The sequence below is a fragment of the Canis lupus genome, chromosome 13 (assembly GCF_048164855.1).
Source record: "Canis lupus baileyi chromosome 13, mCanLup2.hap1, whole genome shotgun sequence".
Taxonomy (NCBI): Eukaryota; Metazoa; Chordata; class Mammalia; order Carnivora; family Canidae; genus Canis; species Canis lupus.
The window spans coordinates 50,104,218-50,121,349 of record NC_132850.1 but is presented as its reverse complement, the minus strand read 5'-3'; the positions used below and the strand labels follow the sequence as shown (position 1 = coordinate 50,121,349).

The window sequence follows — 17,132 nt, the reverse complement described above, 5'->3', positions numbered from 1 at the left end:
TTCCCAGTATGTCGGGTTAATGACCTGAGCCGAAATCAAGAGTTGGATGCTTAACTAAGGTGCTCCTGGGTTTATTTTTAGTTTTAATCATTAAAAGTTTTATTGTTTATTTACATTTTGATACCTCCACTTTGTTGATTTTTATGTGTTTTTCCAGATGTTTACAGTGGTTCTCTCAGTCTGTATAACTTGGTACTTTGGGATACTAACTTAGAATATATTCAACACTAGTAAGACATTAATGATTGTTTTCAATTAATGCCTCTCTCCTATCTTTCTTTTTTAATATTTAATTGATGCAAAGTTATATTCACATGTCTGTGATCATCCTGACATATTCTGACTTACTTGGATATTCATTTGTCTTGAGTTATTTATATTTCCTGAGAATAGAATACTCTTCTGTTTTTAGGCAGCCCATCTTGTGACTGCTGCTAACCTGTAATATTGTAATAAATTTTGACTGAAAGAACATGACTTTTTATATAGGGCAATTTGCTAGATGCACATCTGTTTCAACAGCATGATTGCTGGTAGATCTTTTTATACCTTGGTGACCAGCAAAGCAGTGGAAATAGCATACATTTAGAACAGTATACCAGTCAACATTTAGGCCCATTGTTTGACTGTAATGAGACCAACTTTTGGGTCTTTTTCCAAACTTATTGCAAAAAACTGTCTTTTCTAGCTACTGACTCTGAGAATGGGCTTTAGAAAATTTCCCAGCCTATTATTGTGTATTTATCTTTGGTGGTTCATGCATATACTACCTTTCTCCCCAGGATATGCCCGTTTTATTTTCTACAAGGTTGATCCTTACATTAAAAAAATCTTTCGGCATTTTGTATATAAGAAATTCTATATTTTGAATTTATTTTTATTTTTGCCCTTAATATCTTTTATTTGGGAGCTACAGTCTTATTTGTTTTTAAGTCTGTAATGCTGAAACCTCTATTTGCTTTTTTTAAAGTTTTTATTTAAATTCAAATTAGTTAACGTACAGTGTAATATTAGTTTCAGGTGTACAATATAGTGATTCAGCACTCCCCTGTGGAAGTGTTGCTCACTGGATGACCATCTAGTGCTCATCACAAGTGTATTCCTTAGTCCCTATCACCTTTTTAACCTGTTTTGGGGCTTGGGTAAATGTCTTTCTTCTCCGATCATGATCCTGGGGTCCTGGGATTGAGCCTTAGGCAGGGCTTTCTTTTCAATGGGGAGTCTGCTTGTTCCTCTCCCTTTGGCCCTCCCCCACTCATTCTCTCTCACTCTCAAATAAATAAGTAAATAAAATCTTTATAAAAATAAGAGAGTCTTGGGATGCCTGGGTGGCTCAGTGGAAGCGCCTGCCTTCAGCCTAGGGCGTGATCCTGGAGTCTCAGGATCGAGTCCCACGTCGGGCTCCCTGCATGGAGCCTGCTTCTTCCTCTGCCTATGTCTCTGCCTCTCTTTCTCTCTGTCTCTCATGAATAAATAAAATCTTTAAAAAAAAAATAGGAGAGTCTGTTTCTTGGTTTGCCTCTTTATTTTCCTTTTGTTTTTTTTCCCTTAAAATCTATGTGAGTAAAATCATATGTTTGTCTTTCTCTGACTTATTTCCCTAAGTAGTCTCTAATGGTATCCACGTTGTTGTAAATTGCAAGATTTTATTCTTTTTATGGCTGAGTAGTATTCCATTGTAATATATACCACATTTTTATGCATTCATCAGTTGATGGACACTTGGGCTCTTTCCATAGTTTACCCATTCTAGATAATGTTGCTATAAACACCTGCTGCCTGTATCCTTTTGAGTTAGTATTTCTGTATTCTTTAGGTAAATACCTTTACAATGCAATTGCTGGACCATAGGGTGGTTCTATGTGAGGAACATCCATATGGTTTTCCAAAGGAGGCTATATACTAGTTTGTATTGCAACTAACAGTATAAAAGGGTTCCCCTTTGTTAAAATTCTTGCCAACACCTGTTGTTTCCTGTGTGGTTTAGTTATTCTGACAGGTGTGAGGTAATATCTCATTGTAGTTTTTAATTTTTAAAAAAGATTTTATTTATTTGAGAGAATGAGCATGAGTAGGGGGGCAAAGGGAGCAGCAGACTAGCAGGAAACCATGACATGGTGCTCAATCCAAGGACCCTGTGATCTTAACCTGAGCCAAAGGCAGCTGCTTAACTGACTGAGCTGCCCAGGCACCCGTCTCTTTGTAGTTTTGATATATATTTCCATGATGAGATTTTGAGCATCTTTTCATGTGTCTATTAGTCATTTCTGCATCATCTTTGGAGAAATGTCTATTCATGTCTTCTGCCCATTTTTTAAATGGATTATTTTTTTGATTGTTGAGTTGTATAAGTTCTTTATATGTTTTGGGTGCTAACCCTTTATCTGATATGTCATTTGCAAATATCTTCTCCCATTTTGTAGGTTGCCTTTTAGTTTTATTGATTGTTTCCTTTGCTTTGTAGAAGCTTTTTATTTTGATGAAGTCCCAATAGTTTATTTTTTCTTTTGTTTCCCTTGCTTCAGTAGACATATCTAGAAAGAAGTGCTATAGCTAGTGTCAGACAACGTATGTGTTCTCCTCTAGGATTTTTATGGTTTTAGGTCTTACATTTAGGTCTTTAATCCATTTTGAATTTATTTTTGTGTTTGGTATAAGAAAGTGGTCCAGTTTCATTCTTTTGCATGTTGCTCTCTAGTTTCCCGAACACTGTTTGTTGAAGAGACATTTTTCCCCCATTGGATATTCTTGCCTGCTTTGTCAAAGATTAATTGACCATATAGTTGTAGGTTCACCTCTTAATTTTCGATTCTATTCCATTGATCTCTGTGTCTACTTTTGTGCCAGTACTGTACTGTTTTGATCACTACAGCTTTGTAATATGACTCAAACACTGGGATTGTGATACCTTATACTCACTTTAGAGAGGAAAAATATGTGCCGCAGGAAAGTCATGACTAGCCCAGAGTCACATAGGAGAAATGAAAAACATGTTCAAGGGTTAGTTGAGGAAATCTCCCAGTAGTAGAACCAAAAGACAAAACCATGGAAAATAGAGAAATGGAAAGAAAATTAGAGGACTATTCAGTGTACCATCAAGAGATATTAATCACAGCAAGTCAGAATAGGTGGAAAAAAGGGGACAAAGGTATAAATTAATTGATTCAAGAAAATTTCCCAGAACCAGGGATATTATTGCTAGATTGGAAGGGCCCAGTAGAAATTTAATACAGTGGATGAAGATAGACCTATGTTGAGAATCATTGTGAAATTTGAAAATACTAGGAGCAAAGATATTTTTATAAGATTTGACAGGGAACAAAATAGGTCATATAAAGGATCAGGACTCAGAATAGTCTCAGACTTCCCAACAATAAGCACAGAAATAAGCAATGAAGAAATTCTTTTCAAATTCTAAGGTTAAATGCTTTCAAATAGGTTTTATAATCAATCTATTAACCATGTATGAAGTAAAATTCATGTTTCAGATCTCAAAAATTTAGTTTATATATACCCTTTTTCAAGAAGGTACTAGAGGACACACAACACCAAAAGGAGAGAATGAAACAAGAGAAAGATATGGGACATAAGAAAAAGGAGAGGCAACATAGAAGAGATATAAGAAGGAATCTCCAGGAAAATGGTAAAAGGAGATCCCACAATGGCAGCTGTGTAGTAGACATGTTAGTCCTTCTAAATTGGAGCAGTTTTACTTCAGAGACAGATATAGAGGGAAGCTATTGTTAATGAAATGCCAGCTACCTTTATGACATTTTTTTAAAAAAACATGAAAACAAATTTTGTCTATGCGATGGGCCCATGTTCTTGCAACTACTTCGCTTGGCCATGCACTGATTCAGTTTGTGCTGTCTCTTCTCATCCTGCTACCTGGGTTACTTGAACATTCTTACTTTACTCCTTGAAAAAGTGGTCTGCTTTTGATCTACTTCTGAGAGTAGAGGTAGACTGTGGTGAGAATTGGAAAATACAAAGTAGTCTACTTCCTATACCTTATTCATGCCAAGTGCCACCCTGTTCCATTTCTTGAAATGGGTAGTAGGTGTATAGTTTTTAAAAAGATTATTCTTTAATTTGAATATATAAATTTATATATATTCATATTTATTGATATATTTTATAATAAAAATTTAAAAATTCTTAATTTGGAAAAAATAAAAGCAAATTATTATTGAAAACTAAACTTATACACTGTTGTTGAAATAAAGGATCATCCTATTTTCAAAATTACTGTGAGGTTTGGTAGTATGATACTTGCCTTTCTTAGACAATAATAACCATATCAGTGTAGAAATGATCTCCCATAAAGTCAGTTTTCCAAATAGACTAAATGACGTTAAGAAATCAGATCATGTCTTCCTTTTACTCAAGATTTTTGAATGGCTCTCTTACACTCAGAATAAAATTCAAAGTCTTTAATATAGTCTACAATTCTCTATAACCATAATCTTGCCAATGTCTACCTCTGTGACCTTATCATGTATAGTTCTCTTTCTACTGGTTTATTGTTCCTCAAACATATCAAGCCATTTTGGCTACCAGGAATTTTGCATTTGTTTTTCCTCCTTCCTGAATTCTTTTCCTTTTGATATTCATATAAGTTGCTCTCTCACTTTATTCTTACTTCTATTCAGTGTAATATCCTTAGAGACCTTCCTCAGTTATTCTGGTTAAACACACCCTCCCACGTAGACTGTCATCTTCAGTTACTCTCTTTATTCCTTTTCAAAGTTCTTACTATTACTTGACATTATCTTATTTTTTGTATGTTTATTTTCAGGTTCTTTCATTAGAATAGAAGTTCCATGAAGGCAGGGACATTGTGTTGTTTTATCACACAGTGCTTGGCATGTTTGGATATTCAGTCAGTTTTGCTGAATAAGTACTGAGGAATTGGTCAATTAAAATAATTTAGTTCTGGTAGAGCGTGTGACTGTTAATCTCAGGGTTGTGAGTTCAAGCCTCACACTGGGTGTAGAGCCTTGATAAAAAACAACCAACCAACCAACTTGGTTCAAGAAAATATTTGCTTTCTGGTTATAAAAGATATTGATATTTTGTTGATGTTTACTGTGCTATTTTACTCTTTAATGTGGAGCATATGCATTTCATTTTGAAATATTTAAAAAAAAGTTTCCTGGGATGCCTGGGTGGCTCAGCGGTTGAGCGTCTGCCTTCGGCTCAGGGCGTGATCCCAGGGTCACGGGATCAAGTCCTACATCGGGCTCCCTACATGGAGCCTCCTTCTCCCTCTGTCTGTGCCTCTGCCTCTCTGTCTCTCTGTGTGTCTCATGAATAAATAAATAAAATCTTAAAAAAAAAGTTTCCCAAATGTATACAATTAGGAAAATGTTTATTTCCTAAACATTTTTATTTTGAGCTGTATCTCATTATGGGCATGAGCATACTGTAAATACTCCGAGTAAGGGCTAGTAAATAAGCTATAGAAAAAATGTTTGCATAATGCATTATTTATACATTTGTTTGCCTTTTACCCATGCGTGTACATGCCTATGATTCAAAGAGGCATATAGACCTTTGTGCACAAATTATCTTTTGTTGTCATTTATTACCATCCTCCCATACTAGGGTTCAATAAAGCTTTGTTGACTAAAGGTTCAATTTACCATATATATTATAATAATGTAGGCTACAGGAACAAACAGTTCTAGCATTGATAAACTATTAATTATGCCTATAGTTTCTGCATGCATTACACTTCTTTTTTTTTTTTTAACACTTCCTGTTATAACACCAGTGGCAATCACATAATGGTCCCTAAAGTAATCCTTGATAAGAAAATTATCAAGACTAATAATAAGACTAATAAGACTAATAATATAAGATGTTCACACTGCCAGTTACATAGTAGTCACTCACATGGAAGTGGGATGGATGGATGGATGGATGGATGGATGGATGGATGAATGACTTGGAACTTTCAGGTTATAGTTATTTTGACCAGTTTAGACTTTGAAAATAGTGGTTGACCTTTGGGGATGGTTGGATTCTTTTTTTTTTTTTTTTCCATTTCATTTCATGTATTAGCTTAGTAAGAAATATTTTTACTAAATATATGGAAAACTGCTATAATAGTGGACATAATTGATTTTTTAATTCCCTGAAGAGGATAAATCATGGGGAAATGGGTTTTCATTGCAGTTGAACAATGTATTATTTAGTGCACAAACCATTCACAAAGTATATATTTAGATACACAATGGTATATGTTTAGATCCTGGTACAAGTTACAGAGGTCAGTACAGTGTTCTTTTCATATGTGTTTAAAAATAGGCTAAGTAGGGATGTTCTTATTGTGGCTTAGTGCTTTGCTACTTGTTAGCATTAAGTCTAGCTATCATTTTTTTGACTATTTTGTTTTTTGTGGTTGACTTTATTTTATAAGATAAGGGTATTCTAGGATGATTATTTTATTGCATTATATTATACCACTTATTTGAAAAGTTGTTAAATATTTTCATTTTATGTTCTATATGCTTTTTTTTTTAAAAGCATATTTTGATTGTATGTTCTTCATCTAGGTCACTTTTGAAATGCACAAAGAAAATCTTGCCAGTATGTTCAGGGAACACCAGGGAAAAGTTGATGAACAAATAGGGCAGTGTTCAAATTCACTTGAAGCCGACTCTGCCATTAGCAGGGATGTTAATGTTTCAGTAGCATCCCAGCAAACAAGTATGAAGGCTTGTCCTGTGTCTCCACATAACACCAGAAATAGTGATGAAAAGTCAACTATTGAGAAGACAGTTTCAGTAGACTCTGTCTCCAGCGTTGGACTGCCAACTCCTAATGCATCTAATGAAGAAAGGCAAACTGGCCAAGAAAGTCAGGAGTTACTAGATGAAGTCCATTTAGAAGAAACATTGATAAATGAAACAATTAATACAGGTGATTTGGAAGTATCCTCTGATACGATAGATGCTGAGACTGTTTCCTCTAATTCTTTTAAAATGAGTTGCAAAAATATAATGACTATTAGTGAAGTAACTGCTTCTGTAAGTTCTCCTTCAGAAGAAGATACCTCAGAGGTGCCTGAATTTTTGGATAAGTCTATAGTAGAGGAAGATGATGATGATTATGTAGAACTGAAGGTAGAAAGTAGTCCTACTGAGGAAGCCAGTCTACCCACAGAGCTCCAAGAAGATAGTTTGTCTCCAGCTGCATCTGAAGCCAGTGAAAGACTGGACATGCTTAGTAATGACAACAAATTAGTATTTCAAGAGCAAGAATCTGTAAGTAAGAAGCAAAGTGACAGTGAAACTCAAGATTCCAAAGATTCTGGAATTTTGACTATGACAGCATCAGGGTCTTCAGCTACCTCACCAGACATTATTGTTTCCCAGACACCTGTACAATCAGATGTTGGGGAGATGCTACAGGAAGGGAAGAAAACAACTAGCTTTGCTAGAGAAACCAAAGTAGTTGGTGATTCTCCTGTCTTTGAGGCTCCTACCACTTCTGAGCAGAGGATTGCTAAATTGGATGTTTCCAGTGTTGCTACAGATACTGAGAGATTGGAATTGAAGGCCAATACAAACATGGAAACATCTCAACCTCATCAACCTGTGCTTGAGGTGATTATATTTATTGTCTTCCTGAAGTGTATTTGCATTGAATTAATAGTTCAAGGGTATATACTTACATTTTATTTTATTTTGGAGTTGGTTCATAGCCTATTCGCAATTATATAAATACAATGAATGTAAAGATTACATTTGTTATCTTTAGCACAAAATTTTAGTGAGTTCATTAAATGGCAGCTTTTATTATTATTTTCACTACAGCACCAGCAAAAGTTAATACTTTCAAGCTTTAGGATTGTAATAATTCTATTTTATAAAGCAAATATTGGAAATATTTGCCTTTACCTTTTATTTGATAACCCAGTAATAGTACATTATATCTCTGGCAAAATCTAGGGTTGTCTTCCTTCAGAACTACCTGCCAGTGCATGATTTTATATATAAAGTATGTAGTGTAAAATTCCTTCCATGTGGAAACAGACCATAAGATCTATTTAATTTGTAAGAGGGGAGGAGACTTTCTGAGATCTAGAGGTACAGCTTCCTGCTTTACTAGTATCTCAGAGGGATTCATGAGACAGTAGTTGATTACATGTTGTCATTTCCCACTTCTGTTCAACCAACCATTTTGTTGGTTCTTAATTCTGTTATCTTCATGTTTGTTTTTAATTCTAATCAATTTATAATCTAGATACTGCCTTTCATTCATGCTGCTAATTTTCAAACCTAAGAACTTCCTGATTCTTTTATAAAATACTACATTTGCTGGTGGTAATAATAACATGATTGCAAGCTGGTTATTGTTGAATTATGGTAGTTAGCATTTTTGATAACTTTGCTTTAATGTATTAAATTTCAATGTTATTACTTATTGATAATTTTTCTCTAGTTTGGTTCCTTAGTATTAAATTTCAGTGTTATTGATAATTGTTCTCTAATTTGGTTCCATAGTATCCTTATTTTTCTTTAATTTAGTTCTTTAGTGATTATTTGTTAGATGAATGGCAAAGAAGCTATTATTAATACCTTCTTTGAAGTTGAACTTATTTTATTACTTTCTGTATTAGGTGTCAAGGCAGCAGGAGGAACCAGGTCAAGGAATAGTACCAGATGGAGTTAATGGACAAAGAAGGGATTCCAGATCTGCTATGTTTCGTATTCCTGAGTTCAAATGGTCTCAAATGCATCAACGTTTGCTCAACGATCTATTATTTGCAATAGAAACAGATATACAGATGTGGAGAAGGTTTGTCTATATGTTTGTAGACTAAACTTTATTCACACTTTGTGTATAGTCTTTGTTTTTTGTTGTTTTTTTTTTTAAAGAGAGGAATAGAGAATCTTAAGCTCCATGCCCAGTGCAGAACCCAGCATGGGGCTTGATCTCACAACCTTGAGATCATGATCTGAGCCCAAATCTATAGTCAGATGCTTAACTGATTAAGCCGTCCAGGCACCCTGGGTTTTGTTTTCTAAGAAGTTTATATAGTTAACATTTTACAATTAATTTCAGGCATTTGGCAAAAAAGTAGAATATAAATTCTATGGTAGGGTTTATTATCTATTGTAAAAATGAGCTACCCTGTCTGAATTACAAAAACTTGAAAATCAGAGATTTTTTCTTTTAAAAAGCTTGCAAATTTCCTGTAGCATATTTTATAGCATATAATTCACCTAAAGATAGATCTGCCAAAGTGGTTTATTACTAGAAGTACTAAAAAAAAAAAAAATTAGACCTTAAGTATAACATCTAATTCTCCAGTATAGTTTTGGTATAAGACTTCTATATATTTCAGATTATCTGTTGTATGATTTATGATTTTAAAATGCCTCATTGGTTTATTGTTATTTGTGTACTACATTTACACTGTTTGAAAACATTTTATAGCATTATCTAAGAAAATGTTAATAGAAAATTCATTTTTAATAGCACATTTAACACCATTTACCTCTTAATTTTTGCTACATGACTTCTCAATTTTGTTCCCAGTTAAGGATAATTCAACTTTTTGTATACAAGATGAATAGTGTTATATGTGAACTTTTTGTATACAAGATGAATAGTGTTATATGTTTCAGCACTGAAAAGGGGCATGGATAGGATCTCCTGATATGGAATGGTCTGCATCTTCTGAGGAAGTACATCCCCAACATTCCTGCTGCATCATTATCATTACCTCAGCTTTCAAGATGAAGCAAAAGCACCTTCTTATCCTCCCTCCCCTCAAGTAGGCAAACTGATTTCTTTTCTTTGGCTTTATCAGTAAACATCATTTATCTTTGGACAGCCATTCAACAAAGACAGTTATGGACTTCGTGAATAGCAGTGATAATGTCATCTTTGTACACAACACAATTCATCTCATCTCTCAAGTGATGGACAATATGGTCATGGCTTGTGGGGGTATACTGCCATTGCTTTCAGCTGCTACATCGGCTACAGTAAGGACTTTACTATATAAATTAGTGTGAAAACGATTGTTATGCATCTTTCTTGACTAAAAGTTGAATGTGGTGGTTATTATGTATCATAGGTGCTATAATCCAGATGTAACAGGATCTTTTAGTTACCTGAAAGGACCTTAAATCTGTTCTAGGAATGAAAGGACTTCTTAGGAATGAGTCAGCTAGTGAATATGATTGATGGCGGCTCACCCATACATTTCCATTGCCTTCTTTTTAGATGAAAAAGGAAATCATCTGTTGAACTAGATATCTGAGAGCATGACTTTTTATAGAACTTAGTTTTGGGGGAACATATCTAAGAAAACTGGATTTTGATCAGAACGTACATGTAAATGTCAAATTTTCTTCCTTAACAGCACGAGCTGGAGAATATTGAACCTACTCAGGGCCTTTCAATAGAAGCCTCTGTGACATTTTTGCAGAGACTAATCAGCCTTGTGGATGTGCTTATATTTGCAAGCTCTCTTGGCTTTACTGAAATTGAAGCTGAAAAAAATATGTCTTCTGGTGGAATTTTGCGACAGTGTCTCCGACTAGGTGAGATCTTAAAACCCATTAGTTAGGAATTTACTTGAACATTTTTCAATAATCTTGACATATTAGATTGAAAATTATCTTTTACCTGTTGGTGGAAAAATGTGTACTAAACAGTTTGTCATATCCTTTTTTTTAACCTCCAAAGAGTGAGGATTATGTGTGTATTATGCTATAGTAGTAGTTACAAAGTTGTCTAGAAGAAGGACGAGTTTTGAAAAATCTATGTTGATTGTGGTCACTATTACCACTGTTCCTCTGATCTTTGCTCAAAAGTAGTGCTTCACAATTTTTAAGATGATTCATACATAAGAATCACCAGAGGATCTTGTTAAAATGCAGTTATATAGGTCTGAGGTGAGGTCTATAATTGTCTGACAAATCCCAGGTAATGTTGAAATTGTTCTCTTACAAACACACTTGAGTAGCAAGGTTCTAAACAGCATCATTCCAGTACAACCTTTATCAAACTAAGATATGGTAATTTGTTAAAGCAGTTCCTAAAAATATTAAATCTCCTTGTCCTGAAGGCAGTTTTTGCTTAGGTAAAAGTTAAAATACATGACAAGAATTTTTAGTGTCATCAGGGCTTCCTTTGAGTAAAGCAGAACAATTTTTCTCTGTGGAGAAGATTTCTTGTATCTATTTGTAAATAATAACAGTTTGTTAGTGATTTGCTTAATTTTTTTTTTTTTTTTTTTTTTTTTGTGATTTGCTTATTAAATGGAGAAAAGCAATTAGGGAGAAGGGGATGAAGAAATGGAAGCAAAGCCATTAGGAACCATGGCCATGTGAAGATAGATCAGAAATAAGGCATCTGTGGAAATGTTGAAAGTGGAAAATCTAATTAGTTCATGAAATATTTTCCCATTTTTAGCAGAAATAGCTGTTACATAAACAGACTTTTTTGGTGCAACGATTATTTTTACTCAGTACTATTCAAAGCACTTTTAAACTTAGGATGCTCTAATGAACTCGATGTAACTATTTTAGAAATTTGGTGTAAAGCTTTGATTCAAACGGTGAATATGTAAAAGCAAAAACTATCATTTATTGTCTACTGTCATTTTTTATTATAGATTTTCAGTGAGCCAGCAATTATTTTCTTTTATTCATGAGGATATTTGAGATCAGAGAAATAGGAAACTTATTCCATGTCCAAAAGCTATAATTGGTGAAGCTAGAATTTGAATATAGTTTAACTTTCTTTCAGTTTTAACATACTTACTTATATTTTGTTAGTAATATAATTAAAATATTTGACTCTGTTAATTTTGTGTATGCCATTTTATCAACTTTGCCACTTTTCTATAAAGAGTGTGTTTCGGGAATTAAAAGTACATGGCTACACTATCAATATTTCACTGTCCTGAAGCATTAAATTCAGAAATGAGGGAAATACTCTATCTCCCTCATTTTCATAATTCAATCTATCCTAGCACCATGTCTTCTATATACAAGTGAGATTCAGAAAACGACTTGTTCAGGATCTCTTTAATAGAGTATGGTAAGCTTGGTAAATAATCCAAATATTTGATCTCTGGTTTTTTTCATGCTTGTTCTTTCATGAGGTTGGAGGTAAGAAGGCAGTACAGCAACAGTGAGAGTAACTTGTACTACTGAGACTGATGAATGTGGCATGGTTTATAACTTTGTGTATCGATACCAAAACTGGAATTTATGCAACCTGGGACAAAAGTAATACAAAAGTTATTTTCCTAGGCCTGATTTTAATTTTGACAGAGTAGTATTCTATATTCTCTTCTTCCTTTCCTCACTATGTTCCTTCTCTACTTTTCCCTAGTTTTTGTTCTCTTCTTGCAACTTTCTGAATACTTTCCTGTCTCACTTCTTTGTCTGCTAGCCATATAAAGTTTGGTACTTAGAGTCCACAAAGAAGTTTGCTATCTTGTTCCTTTTTTAAAAAAATTTATTTATTCGTGAGAGACACAGAGAGAGGGAGAGAGAGGCAGAGACACAGGCAGAGGGAGAAGCAGGCTCCAGGTAGGGAGCCCGATGTGGGATTCGATCCCCAGTCTCCAGGATCACACCCTGGGCTGAAGGTGGCTCTAAACCGCTGAGCCACCCGGGCTGCCCTGCTGTCTTGTTCCTAATTTGCTCTTCTACTCTTGTTCAGTTCAAATGCCCTGAAAGCTACTGATTTGATTGGGAATTGAGATGATTTATATGCAATCAAACAATTCATGATCATTTTTGCATTACCTAATTCATCATTTAAACCTAAAAATTAACCTGATTGGGAGACATAGAGAGAGGTAATTATTTTTTTTTAAACAGGTGATTCATTTAATTTAGCACTTATTTTAAGTTGTTGTAAATGTTACAACCAAATTCTTGAATTTACATAATTCTTTCAGTGGTTAGCAAACAATGCTATTACAGACTCTATAATAGTTTATAATCACATATAACATGAATGCTATAGGATTTATGCTCAGAAAAGATCACCATTTTGAGTATGGTATTTGTGAAAGTCAGAAACAAAGAAAGGTTAGTATTTGGTAGTAATATACTGAAACATCAAATCTTAAAGATTTGGGGATACCATGGCTTACAAACATACTGGTTTCTACTGGATAAAATTATTATTATTTTGAGTATGGTTGACACATTGTTACATTGGTTTCAGGTATACAACTTAGTGAGTTGAAAGGTTTGTATATTAGTCTGTGTCCAGTTACATTGCTATTACAGTATCATTGACTATTTCTTATGTTCTGCTTTTAATTCCCATGACTTACTCATGCCATACGTGGAAGCCTATAAATCTCTCTCTCCCCTTCACCCATTTTGCCCACCTCCTACTACCCTCTCCTCTGGTAACCATCAGTTGTGTTCTTGTTTTCATAGGCCTGATTATGCTTGTTGTTTATTTTTTTCCCTAGATTCCATTTATGAGTGGGATTATATGATATTTGTCTTTCTCAGTTTGACTTATTTCATTTAGCATAATACTAGAGAGATTATTTGGACTGTATATTAATTATAGTCTCTTTTCTGTCCCCACCTTTTATATGGTTTTAATGAAAGCCAGTTAAATGTAGACACTGTAAATATTTTCTATAAATGCTGTACCCTCTATCAGTCTCTATTAAAATCATGCTATAATGATACATAATAAGAAAAACATGCAAATTTTAACTATTTTACTTTAGTGAAGGTGATGGAAGGTTATTATCCTAGAAAGCTCATGGCAGTGTGATTTGCTTTATATTTTTTTCTACCTTTCAGTTCTTCCCTATCTTTTCCTTATTTTTTTTCCTATCTTTTCCTTAATAAAAGATTGTCCTAGCTTAGCTTAAGTGAGATCTAAGAAACATTAGCCTGTTGATTAAGATTCCTGAAATGATTCTCTCTTAGCACTGGTTCCTGATAGAGTAGCTAACAAAGTCAGAAAACAAACAGGTGACAAAGTCATTTGACTAAATGTCCCTGACATTTTAGGGATTTGCTGAAAGTAATCTGTTTCAAGTAAAAGCTTTATGTAAGTCATATTGTGTAGGTGATTTTTATCAGTTTCAAAATCTTAAATAAAATTTTCTTTTCTTGCCCAATCTTCTCCTTAAAATAAACTACAGTGTGTGCAGTGGCAGTAAGGAATTGTTTAGAGTGTCAACAGCATTCACAGCTGAAAGCTAGAGGAGATACAGTCAGAGGCCAGAAAACAATGCATAGCTTGATTCCCATGGGGAAATCTGCAGCGAAGGTAAGCATACAGAATAATTAATTAAATAAAGTGCCTCTTACTTTACGATTAAGATCTTAAATTTATTTGTTCATTTCAACATAAAGTTAAATAAATCTGACAGAGGTTCTAAAATAGTTATTTTAGTCTGTGGACATAGCATTCAAATATTTGTCTTTAAATATACAGTAAAGATTTGCTTATACTTAATCTTGTCTACTTTTCCAAATGTTTACTTTTCTTGTGTCTTTGATACCTTTTCCTTTGAATATGTCAATTTGTATTTCATGTACTTGGTGAGTTAGTGTGCAGTGTGTTTTTTCCTTTATGGCTTCCTTTTGTAACCCACACCTCTATTCCTGTAACCCAAAAAAGAAGAGAGAAGTAAGTAGGAAAAATAAACTGGAAAAAAACAGTGTTACAGTTATTTTTTTTTTTTCTGGTACTTGGAATGCTGTGCTAATTTTTTTTTAAATTTCTGTGTAATGTGTGTATATATATATATATTTGTTGTCTTAAAAGAGTCCAGTGGACATTGTAACTGGTGGTATATCTCCAGTAAGAGATTTTGAGAAGCTCCTACAAGACATGGATATTAATCGGCTTAGGGCAGTTGTCTTCAGAGACATAGTAAGTAACAGTATTTCCTTTCACATACTCTTAACTGATTCATATTTCCTCCTAGGCCCAAAGTATTGAGCATGAGAACTCTTTGTAATATAAAATAGTTGAGTAGATATAAGAAGGACTAGAAACTAATTCTTTTGATAGTGATTTTAGAATCTTAGAATATTGGAAAGTGTTGTTTATATAAAGGGAGTTAATATATCAGAATAATGATGCTAAAAAGAATAATACATTATTACATATTAAGCATTGTAAGTGCTTTACATGTAGGAGGTCCAACGACTTCTTGAGATGAGTACTTTTGTAATTACCATTTTATAAATGAGGAATCTGAGGCACAAAGACCTTTAATAACTTTTTCAAGCTAACAGAGCTAGTAAAAGATAGGATTCCAACTCAGCAGTCTTAAACTCCCGAATCTACACTCTGAAAGTAATGGAATGTTCAAATTCTGAATAGCATATTATTTTTACTGAACATTGGATATTTTTTCCCCTCAAAGGAACAAAATTATGATACAAAGGTATATGATGAAATGGTGTGTAGGGTGGCTTTAATTTTTAAAAAATATTTGTTTTAGTTGATTTTCATATAATGGCACAGTTTCACATACAGATTATAAGATCGTATGAGAGTCTAAAGGTGAAAATAAACATTATTTGTAATCCTACTCATCAGCATTTGTAGTATTATCATTCGTTAATATTTATTGAATACTTAACTGCCTGTTTAGTACAGGATGTTCTGCAAGTTTCTTTTTTTTTTTTTTTTTTTTTTGCAAGTTTCTTTTTATCAACTTTATAACTTCAATTTTTAATTTTCCCCTCTTCTTTTTATAGAGCTTTAGTCCTCTCGAGTTCTTGACTAAGTTTTATACACATACACATAAACAGTTTGTTAATCGTTATTAGCTATAGTTAATAGTTAATTGAATGCTTACTGCATTTAAGCAAAGAACTGGATGTTCTGTTTCATTTAAGTCATGCAATAATCCTATGAGAAAGAAGTATTAGGTTAAATAATCTCTTTAAGATTACATAAGTAGTGCGATGCCTGGGTGCCTCAGCCATTGAGCATCTACCTTCTGCTCAGGGCGTGATCCTGGGATCCTGGATCCAGTTCCAAGTTCTGCATTGGGCTCCCTTCAGGGAGCCTGCTTCTTCCTCGCCTGTCTCTGCCTCTATTTCTCTCTCTCTGTGTGTCTCTCATGAATAAATAAATAAATCTTAAAAAAAAATTACACAAGTAGTAAGAGGTAGAAGTGGGTTAGGATCTAGGGAATCTGGTTCTTGAAATTTTGATCTTAACCATTAGGTATACTGCCTCCCTAGATCTCCATTTATTTGCTTTTTGGTAGCTGTATCATTCCTTTAATTAAACCATTAACTTGTTTTTTCAGAACCGACTGACTTTGTTCATTTTGGGACCAAATAATGCTGCTGCTTTCTCTCCCCTCTTTTTTCATTGAATCCATTGCCCTATAGCTTTTTCTTATAGCGATCTTTAAAAATCTGTAATAGGTATTAACTCTTTTGCTTTAAATATTCTCTGATGGCTTCCCATAGCACTTAAAATGAAATAAAAGCTCTTCATCCTGGCTCTGTATGATTTGGCTTTTTTGAAACTTTTTTTTTTTTTTAAGTTTTATTTATTCACAAGAGACACACAGAGGCAGAGACTCAGGCAGAGGGAGAAGCAGGTTCCCTGTGGGGAGCCCGATGTGGGACTCGATCCCAGGACCCCAGGATCACCGACCTGAGCCAAAGGCAGCTGCTCAACCACTGAGCCACCCAGGTGCCCCTTTTTGGGACTTTTAAACAAGTTTTTATATTATGTGGTTTGGAGAGAGGTAGAATGTCTCCTATATTTAACATGTGTTTCTGAAAGTAATAAATAATCAAAAAAAATTTTTATAATAAAGTTTTACAATCACCTTGTAGAAGTTGTAGAAAAAAGACCATGTTTCCCAGACTCTGTCCCAGAGATTTTTTTTCCACAAAGTTTGATGAAAAAGGAAATGACCTTAGATTGACAATGTAAAGAAGCTATTACCCTGAGGGTTAAGTGCTAAACTTTTTAATCACTCTAATCTGAATTCACATTTGCCTTTAGGTAAATTATTTCTCTAGGCCTCATCTTGTTCAGAGGGGTTAATGAAATGTGTTTGAAGTATGTAGGATAGTCCCTGATCCATTTTAAGTTTTCAGTAAGTGACAGCTACAATTAAAAACAAATTT

General features: G+C 34.0%; 1 protein-coding gene across 12 annotated transcripts in view; it reads left to right on the top strand.

Moving 5' to 3' along the window:
• The window catches only part of LRBA (LPS responsive beige-like anchor protein), a 740,528-nt gene that overhangs the window by 183,024 nt on the left and 540,372 nt on the right, over window positions 1–17,132 (top strand). For all 12 annotated transcript variants that reach the window (XM_072773570.1, XM_072773571.1, XM_072773578.1 and 9 more), the window contains 6 exons: window positions 6,561–7,613; window positions 8,630–8,808; window positions 9,851–10,004; window positions 10,385–10,565; window positions 14,162–14,289; window positions 14,791–14,898. In XM_072773570.1, the coding sequence (XP_072629671.1) occupies window positions 6,561–7,613; window positions 8,630–8,808; window positions 9,851–10,004; window positions 10,385–10,565; window positions 14,162–14,289; window positions 14,791–14,898 (1,803 nt within the window). The remainder of the gene's footprint in view (window positions 1–6,560; window positions 7,614–8,629; window positions 8,809–9,850; window positions 10,005–10,384; window positions 10,566–14,161; window positions 14,290–14,790; window positions 14,899–17,132) is intronic.